Source organism: Magnolia sinica, chromosome 7 (genome assembly GCF_029962835.1).
Source record: "Magnolia sinica isolate HGM2019 chromosome 7, MsV1, whole genome shotgun sequence".
In the NCBI taxonomy this organism is placed as follows: Eukaryota; Viridiplantae; Streptophyta; class Magnoliopsida; order Magnoliales; family Magnoliaceae; genus Magnolia; species Magnolia sinica.
In genome coordinates, this window is record NC_080579.1 from 2,440,722 (window position 1) to 2,458,936 (window position 18,215).

At 40.9% G+C, this 18,215-nt stretch overlaps 2 protein-coding genes across 3 annotated transcripts in view; both read left to right on the top strand.

Annotated features, from left to right (window-relative positions):
• LOC131250823 (DDT domain-containing protein PTM) overlaps window positions 1-9,390 on the top strand; it is a 43,248-nt gene extending 33,858 nt beyond the window's left edge. Inside the window, exons 8-10 of one of the 2 annotated variants that reach the window (XM_058251163.1) lie at window positions 1,461-2,288; window positions 3,369-4,421; window positions 8,992-9,390. In XM_058251163.1, coding sequence (XP_058107146.1) covers window positions 1,461-2,288; window positions 3,369-3,697 — 1,157 coding nt within the window. In that variant the 3' untranslated portion in view covers window positions 3,698-4,421; window positions 8,992-9,390. Of the gene's footprint in view, window positions 1-1,460; window positions 2,289-3,368; window positions 4,422-5,531 lie in introns of both variants that reach the window. The other variant, XM_058251164.1, reaches the window with a different exon arrangement.
• Window positions 9,391-14,739: 5,349 nt separating this feature from the next.
• On the top strand, window positions 14,740-17,153 carry LOC131250826 (pentatricopeptide repeat-containing protein At4g21065-like). Its single transcript, XM_058251167.1, has one exon. The coding sequence runs from the start codon at window positions 14,873-14,875 to the stop codon at window positions 16,796-16,798; it is 1,926 nt and encodes a 641-aa protein (XP_058107150.1). The 5' UTR covers window positions 14,740-14,872; the 3' UTR covers window positions 16,799-17,153.
• The last annotated feature ends 1,062 nt before the right edge of the window (window positions 17,154-18,215 follow it).

Here is an 18,215-nt window from a genome sequence, read left to right on the forward strand (position 1 = left end):
TATTGGAGTTGTGATTAATGCAGTGAGTTAAATATGGACATGGTTATTCAAAAGGTGTATTTTTTTTTATTTTTTTTTTGTCTTTTTTTAAAGAATCTAAACTAGGACTTGATAAAAACTTGAGGAAAATTAGGTGCTTCCATGGTGAGGTTGGACCTCTTTGGACATCTTCGATTAGAGATCTCCCGTCTGTGGCCATCAAAAGATCCAGTGACATTGAAGAGTTTGACAAGGGCAATGCTTTCGTAGAGTTCTCTTCAATTCTTTTTCATGTCAACTCTGTTTTTTTTTGTTTTGTTTTTTGTTTTTATACTCTCTTTCCCTTTTGAATATTGATTTTCTGTAATCTTGAAAGCAACAACATTGTGCGAATGTCTTCTTTTGACAGATTGATACACTCATATCTATGAATGTTTTTATTGTATGGATGTGATTGGGTATCACAACTAATAATTTCTTTATCATTTTTTTTGCCAAGGGATTATTGAACAATTTATCCAGTTTTTATTTGGGGTCACTCTGGATACCTGTGGTACCCATACACCTTAAGCTATGGTCGTACTGGGTAGAAGTGAGGTCATGTGATTTATTCACAACATCCAAACTGTCCATCAGATGTGTCGTCTCAAGTTACCCCAGTATCCAAAAATCAGCTTAAACTGAAACTCAGGTGGGAGACAGCTCAGGAGACTAAGTTGAGAGGGGACGCCCACCCTCGATTTCCATGGGGGACCCACCATGTTGTGTATATGGAATCTGGGCTTTCCAGATTCTTCATCTGTCCCGGTTGAGGGGTCAGGACAAAAACCAGGCTGTTCTTCAACTCAGGCCCAGTGACAAAAGTGTGGACATCCCCTGCACCTTGTTCCTTGTTTTGTGGCCCACCATAGTTTTGCATCGAGATTATTTGAGGTCCTGGGGGTAACCTGAGGGGGGAATGTCCAATGGATGGGTTGGATGTGACCACTTAAACTGAAACTCAGGTGGGAGACAGCTCAGGAGACTAAGTTGAGAGGGGACGCCCACCCTCGATTTCCATGGGGGACCCACCATGTTGTGTATATGGAATATGGGCTTTCCAGATCCTTCATCTGTCCCGGTCGAGGGGTCAGGACAAAAACCAGGCTGTTCTTCAACGCAGGCCCAGTGACAAAAGTGTGGACATCCCCTGCACCTTGTTCCCTGTTTTGTGACCACTTGGGCCCCATATCTTGCCAGTACACTGTAAACTTACGGTGGTACTGGTACGGTGCCACAGGAGCAGATCTCTTTATATATATATATATATATATATATATATATATATATATATTGAGAATATTTTCTTGAATAACAGAATGGAGCAGATGCATCTTTATTCACAGTGGTCACATTAAATTGGGTAGCTTGAAGTGTGGATTTTAGCATTTTTGATGCAAGAGCTAGCCTGATCTCGTATTTGAAATGTATTTCCCTTTCAGGGTTTTTCCACAAAAAGCATACCAGGTTGTGTAAAGGCGCTACCAATTCCAATCGTACATATGCATGTTACAAATGTCAGGATAAGAAAAATCTGAAGATAAAAACCAAAAGCCCTAAGGTAAAAACAGAAGGGAGTAAAGTCGCAGCAAGAAGCCTTAAGGTACTACAGGCAGATGGGAGTAACGTCACAACCAAAAGCCTTAAAGTAAAGTTGGGAGGGAATGAAGTCACGACTGAAAGCCTTGAAGTTCAGGCAGAAAGCAGGAAAATTACGACCAAAAGCCACAAAAAACAATTGAAAAGGAGCAAAATTATGGATAAAAATTCCAGAGCACAATCAGGAAGGTTGAAGATCACAACCAACAGCTGCAGAGTGCAAGTGGAAAGGACTAAAATCACATGCAGTAGCTCCAAAGAAACAACCAAAAACAACAAAGTGCGACTAGAAATGATCAAAATCCCAGAAGTTCGACGATCGCAACGTTCAGTAAAGAAAGTAAGCTACATGCTAGATCCGATGCAAAGTACAAAGCGTGCTGGACCCAAGAAAGGCAAGAAGGTTCAGATTAAAAGAAAAACGTCTAAGAAATCTAAGAATGGCATTGGTCGCTGCAAGGGGAAGAGAACAAGGGCTTTTCATGCTTACTGGCTCAAAGGAGTTCTGTGGACACGAAAGTCATGTGATGAACGCGGAATTCAATTCAGAGAAAGCAAAGTTCTTCTACCATCACAACAATCAAAAGATACTTTTCAGCAACCTGCATGTGGTCTTTGTCATGAAGGATATGATTTGAGATTTACCTACATTGCTTGTGAAATCTGTGAAGGTATTTGAATCTCTCATGTATTTCCTGCCGGATATTTTGTTGTTCTGAAAACCGATAGCGAAAATTAACAGTACAGTGGTTGTTTTCTTCTTCAATAAGAGCTTTGCTAAGCCCACATGTGTCTCCATGGATGGTCACACGTGTACATGGTATGCATATGGGGCATTTGGGTTGTTCATCATGATGGAGCCACCTATGCCTGGCTGAAATCATGCTGATGCTGACCAAGTCATTAGGACTGTCAATGGGTGCCTGGACCCGCGAGTACCTGACGAGCTTGACCCGATTTTAACAGGTCTGGTCCTTTTTATTGGACCTGTTAGGAAGTCAGGTCGGGTTCGGGTTGGGTCCATGTGATGGACCAGGTTAAATTCAGGTCAGGGTTGGATCCGGATTGGGTCCAAATAGTTTTAATAGTAAAATTATATATACTTATGATGCATTAATTATTCCAGTAAAAAAATGAGGTTTCCTAAGCCACACACACATGTAAACGAGTCTGTTTACACACCATGGTGTGTCAAAGCGGCACATGTGTATGCAGTCTAATCCATCCACCATGTAGGCCCAACCATGTAAATGCTCTTAATTGTTCTGAACCCAACTCAAAACCTAGATCCATAGACCAGATGGGTACTCAATCAGATCCAGGTCCAGGTCTCCAAGATCTAGACCCTGTCCTGAAAGGACCCAGGCCCAGCAATACCCGAACACGGGTATGCTCGGGTATGTTCACCATAGGACCTGACCAGAACCTGACCCACTGACAGCCCTACAAGTCATCGACCAAGTCTTCTGTTGGCACATGTATGGAAATGATGGATAGTTTTCTATGTGGAGTGCACACACACGGCCCACCTCATGAGGGAACCATCCCATTTTGGCCTGCACGCCTGGTGGACCGCACCATATGCTTTTCATGGTGTGTGTGGGCTTAGATCTCATTGTGACTAAGTGCAAAACTTTCTTCGGACATTAACTGTTGTGATAACAGCTTTGGCACGCAGAATTTCAGAGTTTCCATTGTGTCTATCCTAATATGTTTCCTTCTTTAACACTTTTTTTTTTCCTAACATGCAGAGTGGTTTCATGGAGATGCCTTTGGGCTTACTATGAAGAACACCAATAACCTGCTTGGGTTCAAGTGTCACAATTGCCTCAAGAGGAGCCCTCCTGTGTGTCCACATTTGAGGGATGCTCAATTGCATAATGAGAAACATGATGAAGCAAGGATTGAATCCATTAAAGATTTATCTGAAGATGACAAGCATCCATGCCAGATAAATGGAGATAGATCACCATCAAAAGATGATTATTTGGGTTCATATGATAGTGAAGGACCTGTATGTAAGAAGCAACGGATAGATACTGTTCCAGATTCTAATAAGGTCGTCATGTTGGAAGAATAGCCTATTACTGTTGGATCTCATGAACCAGAATATGATGGGAAGGACAGCATACAAATGATTACAGAATTGTTGGAACACGAGGAAGAAGGCGGTTCAAAAGATAACTCCACAATCCCAAGGTCGCTTGATGTTGTGATGATGTTTACTAACTCTACTGAGTTGCGTCTGCACTCTGCAGACAATCCAATCATAGACGTGATTGTTAGATAGTCTGTGAGTGACAAAATATACATTTATCTTGATAACTCACAGCAACTTGAAACATATGCTCCAACCATTTCGTGGATTTCTAATACTTTAAAATGATTTTTCCTTCCGAAAGGTGATGGGTCTCATTTATAGGAAGAGTTCCAGAAGACATAGGGAAAAGAACCAATGTGGTTTATGGCATCTTTCTTCTGATTTTAGTGCACTCAGTGATGGTTGGAGTTAGTGTAGGGGAGTTGCGATGAGATTTCATTGGTTCCACGCACTGTTTTCTGAAAACTAAAACGGGCTGTTTATATGTACAAAGGGGTGTAAAATGCATATATTTCATACACAATATCCATGCCTCAACCTGGCATTCTTTAACTCCCAAATTGGATGTGTGCCTGCTACTAATAATTCAAAATGATTGTATCCACCAAGGACGAATTAGAAGGCTTTGGGTTCTGCGGTTGATTGGGATTCTGGAGATGGGTCATTCAATTCCGAAAGATTGTTAGGATCATCTTAAACATGAGTAAGTACGTTATTATTATTATTTATTTTCCTTTCTTTCAGTATTCCACCATTTTGATGTGCTTCCTTGTTTGCATGAAACATCATCAATGCTTGCAATTATTCATATTACACAATTTTGGGGTTGTTTGAAAACTTCAATAATCACAAGTCTACAAAGACATGGTCTATGTTAGCATTCGATCTTGTGAATGTGATGCAGTCTATGATTTACTCATTTTTCCATCCCTTTTCTGGATCTGAAATCTCAGGGAACTGTTCTCGTGGTCTCAATAGTTATCTGTAATTCCGTAGGAGGTGCTCAGTTTTGTTGTACACCTGTGTTAGCGTCATGGATATCTCATACACCATACACACCATTCAACAAAAGAAAAATAAAAAAAGAATTTGATTTACTATTTGACATAGCCCAAGGATTTTCTACTGTGGTGCCAGACAATTACATAGCTACCTATGGGGTTGTACATATGATTACATTCTTCATCGTGCGCTTCTCATGTTTGTAGCTGCATGAAATGGGTGTTTCTCCAGACTATTTTGACCAATCATGAGTACTAGGGGGTGTGGCACATGCAATGCACAGAGAGGATGAAGCAGAGAAATCCGGGAGAGGGGAGTTGGGGCCTAGATAGTTTCAGGAGAGAAAGGAGTCATATGCTACTCTAGTTGTGTGTGAACACTTGATAGATAGGCACTTGAAATATATTAACTCAAATTAAACAGACTATATTGTGGAAACCACTTTCACTAAGGGTCTGAAAAGCATATTTTTTGGATAGTCCTAACCTCTGATTCAAGGACACTTGTTTTTTGAAATAAGATCATTGGATATTTTTCGTTTTTGACCGTCCAATAAATGCCAATAAATTTAATTATTACAACCAGATAAAAGTAGGTTTGGATTCATGATACATCTAAGCTGGCACGCATAGTTTGTACGGTTCATTTTGAATTAATTGTATGCCACGTATGCAATTTCTCAGTAATTTCTAACTGCCTGAGTATCATCCATCACACTCTACCTAAGTATGAAAGTATTTCTCAGGAGAAAAGTTGGTATTTGACAAGCTTTTTGTGCGTAAGAATACAACCCATTGGCTGGCTATTGCAGGTGAAATCTGCGGAGGCCGGAGGATAGGCAAAGAAGGGAAAAGGGAGTGGCATTTAAGTTTTTTAGCTTCCCTTTGGGCGATAAGGTGGGAAAAAAATCAGCGCTGCTTCAACAGCAAAATGAGTGGACTAGTGCAAGTGTTCAATAGGGAAATTCTTAATATGAAGGATTGGGGGGCAGTTTAGATCTTTCAATCTTCCCTTTTGGCTTTTGAGGGGACTTTGTCTGGGGGTTTGTTGTACTTTTGTATATTTGTGGGTTTTGGCTTCGGCCTTTTTATATTCTATCGTCATTGTTCAAAAAAATAAAAATAAATAAAGAAAGAAAGAAATCTGAGCCATCCAGGGGACACCGGCCACATTTTTAAGTTCCCGAAATACCCTTAAATTTAATTAAAGGCCTCTCATGTCCTTTGAATTTTCAATGTTTGGTATCCTCCAAAAACTAATTGTGAGGGTAAAAATGTCTAAACTCTACTCTCGTTATATATAGTATTGATATTTGTAGTTCATGTAGGTGCCTACTTATAAAGAAAAGGTAGCCCTTGATTACACCCACCTTGATTAATCTACATATTATCATTTCTTGATATGAGAGTTATTCTAACAGACCACACTATTTCAATTCCAAAAAAAGAAAAAAGGAAAAAAAAAAAAAAGAAAAAGAAAAAGGAAAAGTTTGTATTTAAACCAATCAGCTTGGGTGGAGATATCCAATTCCAAAAAAAGAAAAGAAGAAAGTGTAGGTTTCACCAAGGTATTAAAGCATAGACAACTACCTTCTTTTGTTTGTAATTCTATACCAAATGTTTGAGATTTTACCCAGTTGTTTGTAGTGTTACCAGGACACTTCTACTTTTTAGTATTTTGGCATGCCAACACTTGGACACTCCAAGACAACATGCCACTCTAGGATGTCTAGGTAACACTAGGTCTAGGATGCAAATGGAAGTTGATTGCTCCCTAATCTGGGGTTGGGTAAATCAGTTTCATGGTTAATGATTGGAAGAACTCTAGAGGGTATGAGGGGAAATCATCCTCAAACCTTGAGTTTGGACAAGTGGAGCCCCGAGTAAGTGATTCAAAATGTGAGTATAATGGACTCCACTGTTAGGGATGCAACTTGGGTTGGGTTGGGGTCAACCTGAACCCCAACCTTGTCAGCCTGAGCTGACCCATTTTCGTATTACCCAAACAACTCCGACCTAGGGTTGACCTGCCCCAACTCATTACAAATTTTTGGATTTGGTTAAAGCATGCAGTTATGATTTGTGATCTTAGCTTCTTTGTCAAGGCTGAAATCAAGCAATGAGAAGGGTTTGTAGCATCATCAACAATGTTGCAGAGTACTTTGGAGGAATGATGCTTGGTCTACCAGCCAATTGGTTGTTGTCCGAGAAATGGGGGTGGAGAGTATGATGACAAGGTGGAGAATGGAAGAGATAGGTTCTGTGATGGGAGGCAAGGGGGATGTTGTGCTCCTCTGGAATCATTGGGAGGGGTAGATGACATGGAAAGGTGTAGTGCTGTGGAGGACCACTTTCTCTGGTGGAGTGTAGATTAATGAATCCTAATGGAAACTTGTGGGTACGTCGTAGCCGGGTAGTGATGCAACAGATGGCAATGGGAAAGATATTAGCTGTCCGTCATTTTCAAAATTCAAGTCTTTCTCTAATGGAGTGCGAATCAATGAATCCTAACGGAAACTTGCAGGTACGTGGTAGCTGGGTCCTGATGCAACAGATGGCGATGGGAAATAATACTAGCTCTCTGTCATTTTCAAATTTCAAAAGTCGCAGTGAGCCTCATGGAGTGGGGTTGGGGGTAAATTGAAGTTGATCTCTCTGTAATTTGGGGTTGGGGCTAAATCAATTTCATGGTTAAATGGTTGGAAGAACTCTAGAGGGTACGAGGGAATATCCATTTTATCCTTGAGCTGAGTTTGGGGTTTGGACAAGTGGGGCCCACGAGTCAGTGATTTGAATTGTAAGTATAATGGACTCCACCAATAGGGTTGCAACTTGGGTTGGGTTGGGGTCAACCCGAATGTAATGAGTCGGGTTTGTGAGGAACATACTAGTGTGATCATGAAGCAGAATGAAATGTGTCGTGTGGGTGGGAGACCTCAATTTGTGATTTCTCATATGAAAAAGGGTGGGTGGCAGAATTACTCCATGCATGCGTGATAGTCATGAATTGATGGATCTTTCAATCATGGGTTGTTGATTCACCTAGTCTAGCAATCAAGAAGATGCAATCATGTACCCATACCATGTACCAGGTTTCCAATATGTACAATCAACATGACCCAAATCGCACATTGAGAAGCAATAAGGGAAAGATGAATACATAAGAAAACACAAAATTGCAGTATTGAGGTCCATGATGGAGAAGACAAGCTGAAAATTTTCACTATGTAGAAGTGTGGTAGTACAAGCAAGAGCCACCTTTTCAGATATGCTTAACCATAATCCTATTAAAAATGGGTTACACTCTGTACTAAAAATAAATCTTGAAAATTTTGGAAAAATACTTATCTTGAGGTTCATATAATTCCTCCAGGGAAGGAAACTGAATCTTTTATTCGTTCAAGGAAGAATTTATTATGCTGATACTTTTCATACTTAGAAGTTGAGTCACCAACTGACCTTTTTAATCAGATAACTTGATCATTTACCAGTACTCTTCATTCACAATGGTTATGAACAGGATTCAGTACCTCAAGAATCATTAGGTGTTCAGCATCTCATATTCACGTTATGATTGATGCTCAAAATGCCCTTTGAATGAACTTAATTGTTTATTGTCATTATAGTATCCTGGAACTCACTTGATGTTTCTGCTGTAGAGGAAATATTCTATGCTAAAGACTCAATGAAAGTCTCTCTCTCTCTCTCTCTCTCTCTCTCTCTCTCTCTCTCTCTCTCTCTCTCTTTACATGCACACACTCATGCACTCACACCATAGTGGGATTTCACCACAATGTATACTCGAACCCATGATCTTGTGTTGAAATTCTTGTGAGTCTACCATTGAAGCATGAGTAAGGACCCCAATGAAAGTATATCTTTGTTCAACCAACAAACCATGCTTGTGTCCACCTTTCATCGGGTGGCAACCTATACTAAACAAGTCAAGCCGCAAGTAAGCCACCAAATAGGACTACCCATATGATTGGCAATTTCCTCATGGAATATGGATAGCTCACCAAACTATCAATTCACAGGCCATCTATCAGGCAGTTAAGATCATCATATGGAGGGGAGTTTTGGGTTATGGCCAAGCTATTGTGGATCAATGTTGTGGATTAAATGAATTTGGGTCCAACCTACACAGTGGCTAGGATGAACCGCAATATGCTGTTTCATAACTTACATTCCTTGTGCATCATACCTCTTCTTCGATTTGGGTACTTGAAATCCAGTAAGATTCTGATACCATTTTCTTTTGTTCCCTTGTAGGTACCAAAAGCACGTCGTGATGGTGGGTTTGGTTTGGTATGAATCAGGGATCTTATGATTTTTCTGTAGCTGATGTAAATCCACCAGAAGCAGGAAAACACCACAGATTTTACGTATGCCTGTCTTTAACAAATGCAGTAATCTCTTGTCAAAAGAATAGTGGAGCCGGGTATGATTTCATTCGTTTTACCCCGCGAGTTGAACAAGAAAAGAAACAGCATGTCAGCACTTGAATCTAGTCATTTGTGACAGGAATCAGTTGTCTTTACAAGTTATTCAAAATCCAAACATGTGGGGTGTCTCTAACAAATGCTTTGGTATCCTGGCTGTAGTAGAAAATGTCAAGCATCATTTTATGTGAATATATGTTGATTTACAATTTAATTTTTACATTTTCCACTTGCCTCTGTTCCTTTCAGTGTCTGTTTTTATAATTTTAATATTCCTATCTGGTTCTTAATGTTGGGAAAGAAAGGAGCCGCAAGCGAATATACTGAGATGATTAAGGACATGCATGAAGTTACTAACGCGAGGACCACTAGTGGATAGACAAGTGAGATTTTCAATTCTAGTTGGCCTAAAGTAGGGTTCAGCATGCCTCTCAAAACCTTGGGGGGGGCAGCGGTGGGTGGGTAGTATTTGTACAGATAAGGTCTCGTGGTGTATGGTGTACGCTGTCTGTAGATATCATAGTTTTGATTCACGAGTCATGGGAACAGGTAAATGCAAAGCTATAACTAACAAACTGAGAGTATTCAGATCGCAATTGTTTTTATTAAGATGACAAATTTTATTAAAGCCAAAGCCAAAGCAAAGACCACACAGAGCAAAAAAACAGCAAAAAAAAAAAGAGGCGCTGAGTCACCGACTCAATTACACCTCAAGGAACACAATATTACAACCCCAAAGCTTGGAGACAGAAGAAGCCCATTCGATAACCATCAGTCTATTTCTTTGGGAGATGGCTTCCACCGATTTCTTGACATTCAGAATGCAAATTTTGTAACAAGGGGAATGGTAAGCGGAGGAGCTAGTTATGATTGATGGCTAAGAAGTACCCCAAAATGACTATTTCCAATATCCCAGGTTGATAATTCATGAAAGCAGAGGGATCGAGAAGGACGCTGCTGGCAGAAGCAGAGCTGGGTGGATGAAATATGAGCCTTTGTACTTTTATGTAATCACTTCATACGATCAGATTGAAGATAGATTTTGTAGGACTTTAAAATACCAACCATGCTTTGTGCGACATTAAGGCATGTTCAAAGAATGAGGCATGTTGGACAGAATGTTCACAAAATACCAACCATTCCTCTTCTTTGCAAGGCTGTGCCATGTGACGGTTTCTTAACCTCAAGCCAAAGGTTCGAGGAGTTGGTGCCATCATCTTCAAAAAAAGGAATGAAGATATCGAGATGGATGAGTGGCAGGACAAGGATAGAATTGGAAGCGAATGCACTTGAGGGAACTTAGGAGTAGCCCTAATAGGTTATAAGATGAGAAAAGTTAGACTTAGGGCCCTCCGAAGGTTTGTTTGAGGTGTAAACCCCGTTTTGAGCCAAAGATTTTTTGTTTGCATTTGGATGCTGCAAACCCCCATTACTATCCTGCTCCACAAAAATACTGATTGAGTCGATCTGAAAAGCAGGCTTGAAGCCCCAATCTCTGGCAACCCCTCTTGTGCAAGTACTTCCAAACGGGCCATTAGATGGTTCAGTCCAGGGAATTGGAAATCTGGAACTGCACTGGTTAGGAGTGAGCTGGATCAAGTTGAAGTATATAAAAGGGCAAGGGGAAGGTCCAAAAGGGTGTGGATGGAGTTTGTACAAAAATATTTGATGACTGATGGCTTGCTAGAGGATCTGATATTTGATGGAGTGGAATGGTGGAACATGATTTGTGTAGTTGACGTCAGTTGGGATGAGGCTTTGATGACACTGACAATGGCAGCAAGGATTACAAAAAGTTGGCAAGCTTTGCAACTGTGAAAGGGCACTAACACTTCCAGGAACCCCACAGTCTAATGCAAACACATTGCCATTGTCGAAATCATTGAATCCCTAAGCTGGTTAAAGCAAAAAGTTGGGGACACAACTAAAGACTTTAAAGGGGTACTAACAATTTCAAATGTTCCACTGTTCAAACGCAAAACATCATTGTTGTCATCGCTGTCGCAGCGATGGTGACATTCCATTTGAACATGGGGCTTGGGAATTGTTAGTTCCCTTTTGGTTCGGAAGTCTTTAATAATGCAATCCTTGCCAACTTTTTGTTTCAACTAGCTTAGGGATATAATATTTTCCTCTGAAGTCACAGATTTTTCGATAACTGCTCATATTTCAGGTATTGAAGATGGTGTCTTACTCACATTTGGCTACTTTTCCGACAGTCATTGTGTGCACATTTTAGCTTCCCTAAGCTTTGAAAAATCACTGGGACATCATTACCTTTGTAAATACATTAGGACATTGAGGGCTTCTGGGGTCCATGTTAGTTGAGGTTGGTTTGTAACTCGTGATGAAATGTTGAATCATGGACTTGTTTTTATCTATATGGTTGGACCGAGCATAACTCTTTTCCTTTCGGTTCACATTCTGATTTCTCATTGTTTTTGTAGGCCTTTTAAAAGGAGTCATGACAACCGTTCGATTGTAAAACGAGCTGTATCTTATTTGGGTGGTGCATGAGAATCTACCACCTGTATGATAGGGTCTTTTCCAGGTTGATGGATGGTCTGTTCCATCAGCAAAGCTCCTCTTCCAGGTCGAGGGATGGTCTCTTTTTAACCACCAAATTACCATATCAAAATTTTAATATTTGATGATATGTAGAGGGTAAAAAAAAACTCTCAGATTCTATATTTCAACCCTTTGATTGTACCATAGTTTAAAAACCCAAAAAATTGACTCCACTCAATGTCATCTGGGGCAAGTTGCAACTCAACTCAAAGACTTGATGAATAAAATAAAACAATTACATTACTATTAAGTATTTAAAGCAATTAAAAAAAAAAATAACCATGTCGTGTGTGCCTTGCTGGTTGGGTCTCTCTATGCAATTAGATTTAAGTTTGCAGGTTCCTTACTGTCACATTTTATATTTATGAAAGACACCCTTCACATGGTGATTGATGCAGCACAAATCATTGCGAGTCGTGTCGAGTTGACTGAGTTAAGAAGTCGACATGATATATCTCTTCAATTCAGGGTGAGTCACTGCCAGAACTGCGTTCCTAAAGAATTGGCTCAAAATCTTGTTGAGTCAACCTGGTGAGTTTCAAGTCAACTGTTCATGTTCAAAGTAAAAGAGCAAAATTTTCGAACAGTTGAAATGATTCAATTGAGAACTTTTATTTTGTCGACTTTCCACCATACAACTAAAGTTCCGACTCATTGAATTGCAATACACTGGGATGTATCTGAGCAAACCTCACTGTGCTTTCCACTGTTCAATGATATGATGCCCATAAGATGTTAAATCGATGGAATGATTTTTTTTTTTCCTAAAATATTTTTCCATGCATTGGTTTGTAGTTGTCATGAGATGATATGGTCATTCATAAGAGGCCAGCGGTTATTTAGAGAGGACGCCCAGATCTAAGATTGTGGCCATCCACTCGTTTTTTTTTTTTTTTCCTTTCTTTTCTACCTGCCAAACGTGTAAGGATGTGGATAGCTGTGAAAGTGTTCTGAGTTGTACAGGGAGGTGGTTCTTGCTCCTGTTATGGCAGCAGGAAATTTGCTGGGGTTCATCTTGTGTTTTTGGTTCCTGGGGAAGCTCTGGTGTTTTGCATGGGGGCAGAGGATGGTGGCTGATTTGGTGTGGAGGCTAGGGAGATTGTCTCGCTGCAGGTTCGCTAGCTTGCTTCGGCCCCGTTGTTCTGCGCAGGGTAAAGCTTGCTTCCAGTATGGTGTGGGGCTGTTCTGCTGTGATTTTTATTTACTTCTGTGTATTTAGAGTGGGCTTTCTGTATGGTTTTACCGTATAGGTTGCTTTGTTGAGGTATATGATAGGATTGGCTCATTCCTTTTTGTTCTGCCCAAAGTTTGTACTTGTTTTTTCATTAATAAAGTTATAGGTGGTGAGCTGCCCCAAGCAAAGAAGAAAAGAACAAGAAATTTTATTTAAATGTTTATTTTGGCAGACTCCCCCTGGCCAGGTCTACTGTACATGGCCTGCACCGAGATTTTTACAATCTGCTCCAAAGTGGATGGGCCACTTTGCTTCTTCGCACTGGTTGGTACCCGTAAATGGGTGGCTAAAATAAAACTACCAGTCAGTTCATCCATTGTTAGGACAGTGAAATTGCATCTAAGAGCTGTTTTTGCTACGAGGTTCATGCACTGGTGGCCCCATGAGATTGTAAATGGCTCTTGGAAACGAGAACGAACGTGAACTGGACTTTGACATCGCTTTTGAAAGACCAAATGATTTCCAAACAAGAAGATTTCAAAGTTATTTGAAAGTTCATCGAATTATCTTTTTAATGAACATGTTTTCACCCTACTCTAATTTATAATGAGAAAATTATGACTATTTTTGTAGGATTGTATGAAGTTGGAAATGAAAGCGAATGTGACCAAACATCATCATGGACGTTAAACACATTTTTGAATGGTCAAACGGTGGTTAAATGAGATTATTTTAAATTTATTTGAAAGTTCATTGAATTATCTCTTCAACGAATGCAAAATTGCCCTAATCCAACTTGTAACGAGGGAATTATGACTAGTTTCGTGAGATCACGTGATGTTGGAAACATGAACAAACACGATTAAGTACTATCATAAACTTTAAACCTACTTTTGAATAGTTAAATCATGTTCCAATGAAATGATCTTAAAGCCGTTCAAAAGTTTATTAAACTATATTTCTGACAAGCACTAGATTATCTCATTGCACCTGTAATGAGATAGTTATGACTAATTTCATGGGATCATGTGCATGGTTAAATATTACTTAAATGAGATAATTCTAAAGTTATTTGAAAGTTTATTGACTTATCTTTTAAACGACTTAAAAATTTTCTTACAACAGGTTTTAGAAAATTGCGTAATGGTGGAAAAGAAGGTGAATGCACACCACGTGATCATGACCGCGCTAGGTGATCCTTCTCACCGAGATGAAGGCACCATCCAAAATTTTCCCCATTTTGAAACTCCGGTGGACCACACCACGTGATTCTATAGGTTTTTGGGGAAACGGATTGGCTACTCCCCCCTGCCACCAGCCTGGTGGCTGAAGGTGCTCTGTGGGCCCCACCATGATGTATGTGTTTCATCCATTCCGTTCATCCATTTTTAAAGATCATTTTAGGGCTTGATACCACAAATCAGAGAGATATAAATCTCAGTGGACCACACCACAGGATAACAATAGTGATTGGATATGCATCATTAAAATCCTCCTAAGGCCCAATGTACTGTTTATTTGACATCCAATCTGTTGATTAGGTCATACAGGCCCAGATGAAGGGAAAAAAACAATTATCAGCTTGATCCAAAACTTTTATGGCCCTCAAAAGGTTTTTAATGGTTGACGCTCATTCAACAATATTCCCTGTAATGTGGTCCGGTTGAGATTGGGATATACCTAATTTTTGTTCTTATATCATAAAATGATCTATAAAAATAGATGGACGGCATGGATGAAAACCATACATCATGGTCGGGCCCACATAGCACCGACCACCAGCCATTGGCTGGTGGCAGTGGAAGTAGCCAATCCGTTTCCGGTTTTTGGCAGGTTTTACACTGTTCCTCTGGTGAGGCCCACTTGAGGTTTGGATAAGTTCGATGTTCGTGATCGAAGCCTAACATGAGGTGGCGCATGATGGACGGGATGGATCTCATCCACGTCAGCGAATAGTCACTACCCCCACATGACTACGCGCCTACAACCGGTTGTAGGTGCCCCCATTCCTCTCATGCATGCAATGCTGGTGGATGAAGCAGCCATTTCAACCATTTCCACTCTCCTTCGCCTGTCTTCCACACTCCATCATCTCAACCAAATCCATTCCCGCATTCTCCTTCTCGGCCTTCAAAGCCACTACATCATCACCACCCATCTCATCTCTTCCTTCTTTCTCCGCTTCCTAGCCGTCGATCATGCCTTCTCCATCTACGCCCATTTCCCCTACCCCATTCCCATCCACTCCACTAACTCTATCCTCCAATCACTCGCTGACACGTCACCCCTCCAACCCCTTGCCTTCTTCCTTTATCTCCTCCACATGCGCAAGGTGGGAACCGTCGATCCAACACATACAACACGGCCCAATCGTTTCACCTTCCCGCCATTACTCAAAGCCTGCACATTAGCCTTCCCTTCTTCGGTGGGGCCCACCCAAGGAATCCACACTCATGTTGTGAAATTCGGGACCCACGCCGACGTCTACGTTGGGACCGCCTTGATGGATTCCTACTCGAAGCACGGCGACGCGGGATCCGCACTCCGAGTGTTCGACGAAATGTCTGTGAGAAATGTCGTGTCTTGGAATTCCATCGTGTCTGGACTGGCCAAGTGTGGAGACTTGGTTTCTGCACGGAGACTGTTCGAGGAAATGCCTGAGAGGAATGTGGTTTCTTGGACGAGCTTGATCTCGGGCTATGCACAAAACGGGTACTTCTATGAGACGCTATCGATGTTCGAGGACATGCGCTCAGCAGGGGTGAAGCCCAATGATGTAACTATGGTGAGTGTTCTATCCGCTTGTGCGAATTTGGGTGCTCTTGGTCTTGGTAGACGGATACATTCTTTCTTGGAAGACAATGGTTTTGGCTTGAATCTGTTTGTTGGTAGTGCTCTTATAGACATGTACTCTAAGTGTGGTATGGTCGGAGATGCCCTCCACATTTTTCATAGAATGCGTGAGCGCAATGTGGTTGCCTGCAGTGCCATGATCATGGGATTAGCCATGAATGGGAGGGCTACGGAGGCTCTGGCAATCTTTGAAGAAATGAGAATGCGAGGTATGGTACCCAATGATATTACCTTCATTGGTGTGTTGTGTGCTTGTTGTCATGCTGGTTTGGTTGAGAAAGGATATCACTATTTCCACCTTATAAATCGAGAATACTCGTTACTTCCCAAGCTTCAACACTATGCTTGTATGGTCGATCTTCTTGGACGAGCGGGCCATCTTGGTGATGCCTACCTTTTTATTATGGTGATGCCCATTGAGCCAGATGTTGTTGTTTGGGGAGCTCTGCTCGGTGCGTGCAGGATTCACCATGAGTTTGAACTTGGTGAGCATGCTGCTCATCGGATTCTAGAGTTGGATCCACGACATTGTGGGAGTCTGGTGTTTCTATCCAATGTGTATGCTAGAGTTGGTGACAAGGATGGCATTAGAAACGTGAAACAGATGATGGGGATTTCAAGGACGAAGAAAATGCCTGCGAAAAGTTGGATGGAAGTGAATGATGTTGTCCATCAATTCTTTGCAGGAGATACATCACATCCCCAAAATGATAGGATTTATTCAAAGTTAGATGAGCTTGCAAAGCAATTAGAGCACGAGGGCTATTTGCCTAACACTAATTCTGTGGTTTTCAGTGTAGAGGAAGAAGAGAAGGAGCGATCCATGTATTTTCATAGCGAGAAAATAGCAATTGCCTTTGGGTTAATCAGCACCCCAAAAGGAAGTTCCATTAGAATTGTGAAAAACCTTCGAGTTTGTGACGATTGTCATTCTGTTGTGAAGCTTATCTCAAAGATAGAGAAGAGAGAGATAGTCTTAAGAGATAGCAACCGTTTTCATCATTTTGTAGGAGGGATGTGTTCTTGCCGAGACTATTGGTAATATTAAAAGAAATGCAAATAATGTTATATTCATTTTTCACCCCCTATAAATGTGCCTCTTAGGCTATGTAAGGAGTGTGACTTGGCTGTGACCCCGGAACCAGTGCTGTGGGTGGGACCCTGATCATAGGGCCTGCCTCGATGCATGCATTGTATGTTGATGCCATCAGTATGTTTTGCTAGCTTATTTTAGGGCATGGTCCAAAAAATGAAGCAGATACAAATTTTTGGTGGACCACACCATAGGAAACAATGTTCATTGAACGCCCACCATTAAAAACTTCCCAGGGTCCACCGTAATGTTTATTGACCATCCAACCTGTTTATAAGGTCGCATAGAAAGGAAAAAAAACTAATATCAACTTGATCCAAAACTTGTGGACCACAAAAGGTTTTAAATGGTCAATACCGGGGGTCTCAATGGGCTAGGCTCGGGCCTGAAAAATCGGAAATTTGAATAGGCCCATCCCAATGGCCCGGCCAAAAACTGTTCAAATTCCAGGCCGAGACCTACCCCAGGCCCGACCAGTTGACAGCCCTAGTCAATACCCACTGTTTCATGTGGTGTGGTCCAACTGAAATTTTCGTCTACTTCATTTTTGGGACCATGCCCTAAAATAAGCTGGCAAAACAGATGGAAGGCATGGAGACACATTGCATACATTGAGGTGGGCCTTACCATCGGGGTCCCACCTGCATTGCTGCTTCCGTGTTGCAGCCAAGCTGTGCTGCTATGTAAGTGCTCAAGGAGCCTTCCCATCCTCGTCATTGTGATCATCATCATTATCATTGTTGTTGTTGTCCTCGTGTCATCTTCCGGTTATTTGAGATACGCTCAAGAGGTTTTCAATGTTTTATTTGAAAAACCTCTTAATTTTAGTGAAAGGTGCAAGCATTACTCATGTACAAATCTTTAAAAATAAAAAAATGAGACATTTTAGTTTTTATATGTTGTACGTTCTCATGATCCATACCGGCCATGGTAGCCTACAAGAAATTCACCATGTATATAATATGATCAATAGACTGCCATGGATCATTCATCTGATGACTTCTTTCTTATTTCCTAATTAGTTATGTATGGTGAGCTTCATATTGTAACATGAAAGAACTATTTGTTAAGATTTATCCTTGTATTTTATTTGTGCAGAATTCACATGACATATTGCAACATGATACGTTGGGATTTTAGCCTTTGAATTTTGATGCATCTATGATACCACTTAATGTACGATCCACAGAAATGTTATAAAGAAAAAGAAAGGAGAACTTTGTTGCTATAATTTAGATCAAGAGCACGTTGGCCGAATGAGAATAAGGAAAATGAGATGGCTTAGGGACTCACTCACCCAAGGGGTTGGAGAATCACTGACCCAACAAGGGATAGCTTAGGGACTCACTCATCCAAAAGATTGGGA